This window comes from Chanos chanos, chromosome 10 (genome assembly GCF_902362185.1).
Source record: "Chanos chanos chromosome 10, fChaCha1.1, whole genome shotgun sequence".
Lineage (NCBI taxonomy): Eukaryota > Metazoa > Chordata > Actinopteri > Gonorynchiformes > Chanidae > Chanos > Chanos chanos.
Window position 1 is genome coordinate 18,198,202 of NC_044504.1, and position 2,562 is coordinate 18,200,763.

Sequence of the window (2,562 nt, forward strand, 5' to 3'; positions counted from 1 at the left end):
GAGTGCAGGAGTTCTCTCTACCGGTTGGTCCTGAGGGCGGTGGATAGGAGACCCTAAGCTGCCATGATAGATGAGTAAGGTGAGGATCACAGGAACCATTATTTATCACACTCTGTCTGGCCTACCTGCCAGCCAAACCCAATCAGCAGTCTGTAAATTGCTTTCTGCAATCCATTTCCCCCACTGACTGAACCCGTTCCCTTGGCCCTCTGAGGCTTCCTGCATTACTTTAATTTGCTCTCTCTGTTCCAGGGTTGATCTCTACAGTATGTGTTGTCAGTGAGTGTATGTGTTCCTTTTTTTTCCCTTTCTCCTTGCATACATGAGTCTGTGAAAGGTTCTTAGCACTGTTGGCATGGCTGAAGGTCTATTTGTTTTCTTAACACCCTTTTTGTGATGTTGCTGTTATTCATTTACAGAAAAGTTGACCATACATTTATGACTCACAAGTAAACAGTAACATGAGTTTATATTTTATTAAATTTTATTAAAATTTTTCTCATGTTGTCTTCACTGGTAAGTTTCACAGATGTAAAATAGGGAACGGCCACAAATAAAAGGTAAGAAAAAATCAATAATAATAATAATAATAATTATAATAATAATAATGCTTCCATTTCCATCTGACAGAAATATATTCAAATCACCCCTTTGTAAATATTTGTAAATATCTTAAAACTACTCTCTCACTCTTCCTTCCTATTCCTCTCAATCTTTCTTCATTTCTCTCTGACTCACCCCCTCTCTTACACATTCACACACTCACAAACAAACAAACGCAAACACCTGCATTTCCTGGTCACATATGAAGAAGTCCTACATAATATCTCCATGTAAAGATAGAACTGACCCATGGGAAATCGGTGAGCATCACGGTCTTTGACTACCGTTAACAGGATTCCTTCTGAAAGGATGTATATTTAACGATACTCATCCCACTGCTCTCTGCTCTACTCTCAGTCTCTTTCTTCTGTCTTACCACTCCTCTCACAGCTTTTGACACAGCTTACCCATCATTACTTATTCTAAATGAAAGCCAAAATCTATTAGCAGCCTTTGAAGGTCTGCTTTGCCACAATAGAGATGTCACACACAATCATGAAGTAAAAAAAAAACCCTCACAATTACAAAACCCTCCCATGAAACCTAAAAGGAAGTTTACAGGCAGATCATGAGCTCATCTATTCGGCTGGCATTTGTCAGAGAGGGTGAATGACTGTTGGTCATACATCCACCAGTCTGGACCAAAGAGAGGATTAAAAACACTGTTACAAAATAGGATTCTCAGTGCTGTACTTTTGGTTGTCTCATTCATAAGGATCAGGTGCAAAGTAAGAATAGTATGAGGTCAGACACGGGCGTGGGCTTTGGTCATGTGTCAATGACCTCACGGGGGGGTGACGGCTCCTCTGGTAGGCTGGTGGTGGTGTTTGGCAATGTCTGGTTATGTGGAACAGAGTTTTGCTGCAGCTCCATGGCAATGCTCGTTGGATCCTGTGGTGGAAACTCCTTCACTTGTCTGCGATACTCCAGGAAAGTGCAGACCTTGGTTGCAATTGCCACTACATTCTTACCTATGAAGATTGTGGATACCCGGCTATCCTGGAACAGGACCATGTTGACCCCTCGAATGACAATTGTTACAATGTTGATAGTGACAAGGCTGAGCACAGGGTACAGCATCATCTTCTGCGGTGAGACATGCTCACCTTGCACGCTGATCTCGCTCAGAGAGACACAGGGCAGGATCAGCAGCAGAATGTAGCAGTAGAAGAACATCAGACCCTCTGCCCAAATTGGTAAGCCTGTCCGCTGTGGCTCCCATAGGTTAGCCTGAATGTCCAGCACATCCAGCAGGTCGAGTGCAACCCAGAAGAGCCTTCCCCGCATGTCCTCCTTTTTCCGGAAGGTTCTCACATACTCCATACTATCCAATGCGACCAAGACCAAATAGAGTCCTGGCACGCAGACGGATAGTAACAGAGTCAGGGCCTTCCTTGCCACTGTCTCCAGGCTCTTACGGTCAGCCTTGTAGTTCTGGAAGACAAAGTAAAGCTTTATCTCCAGTACAAAGATGTAGAGGAACCAGAGAATCATGGCATAGCCACGTTTGGCTGTCCGTACCTCAGCACCCACCCAAACAGCCACGTACCTCAGGACAATTAAAAAGCAGATGTCTCCCACCAGGACGATGATGCATACACCAATCTTGCGTGGTCCCTGGTTCTGCTCCACCAGGTAGGCGTCCATGAATGCCATGCTGGTCATGATGACGATGGTGGTCAGACACACGTGTCGCTTGTCCGGGGGCGGCAGAACCATGGTGAGCGCCCCTTTTCTATGCCAGTTTCACTCTGCAAATCCCTTGAGACTTTCAGGTCAGCAGTGACGTGGAAAGATATAGTAAGCAAGTTAGAGAATTATTTCATGGTGCTCTTTGTCTCAGATCTCATCCATTGACACCATTGTGAGGACTGGAAATTGACAACTGCTATGGACATGGGATAAATCCAGGTTGTGACACCGTGTGACATTGGCATATGGAGGCATGAGGCCTGTCAG

General features: G+C 44.7%; 1 protein-coding gene across 1 annotated transcript; it reads right to left on the minus strand.

The window, feature by feature from the left end:
• Positions 1 to 1,371: 1,371 nt before the first annotated feature.
• On the minus strand, positions 1,372 to 2,322 carry tmem121aa (transmembrane protein 121Aa). Its single transcript, XM_030787219.1, has one exon. It carries the CDS (start codon positions 2,320 to 2,322, stop codon positions 1,372 to 1,374), a length of 951 nt encoding a protein of 316 aa, XP_030643079.1.
• Positions 2,323 to 2,562: the final 240 nt, after the last annotated feature.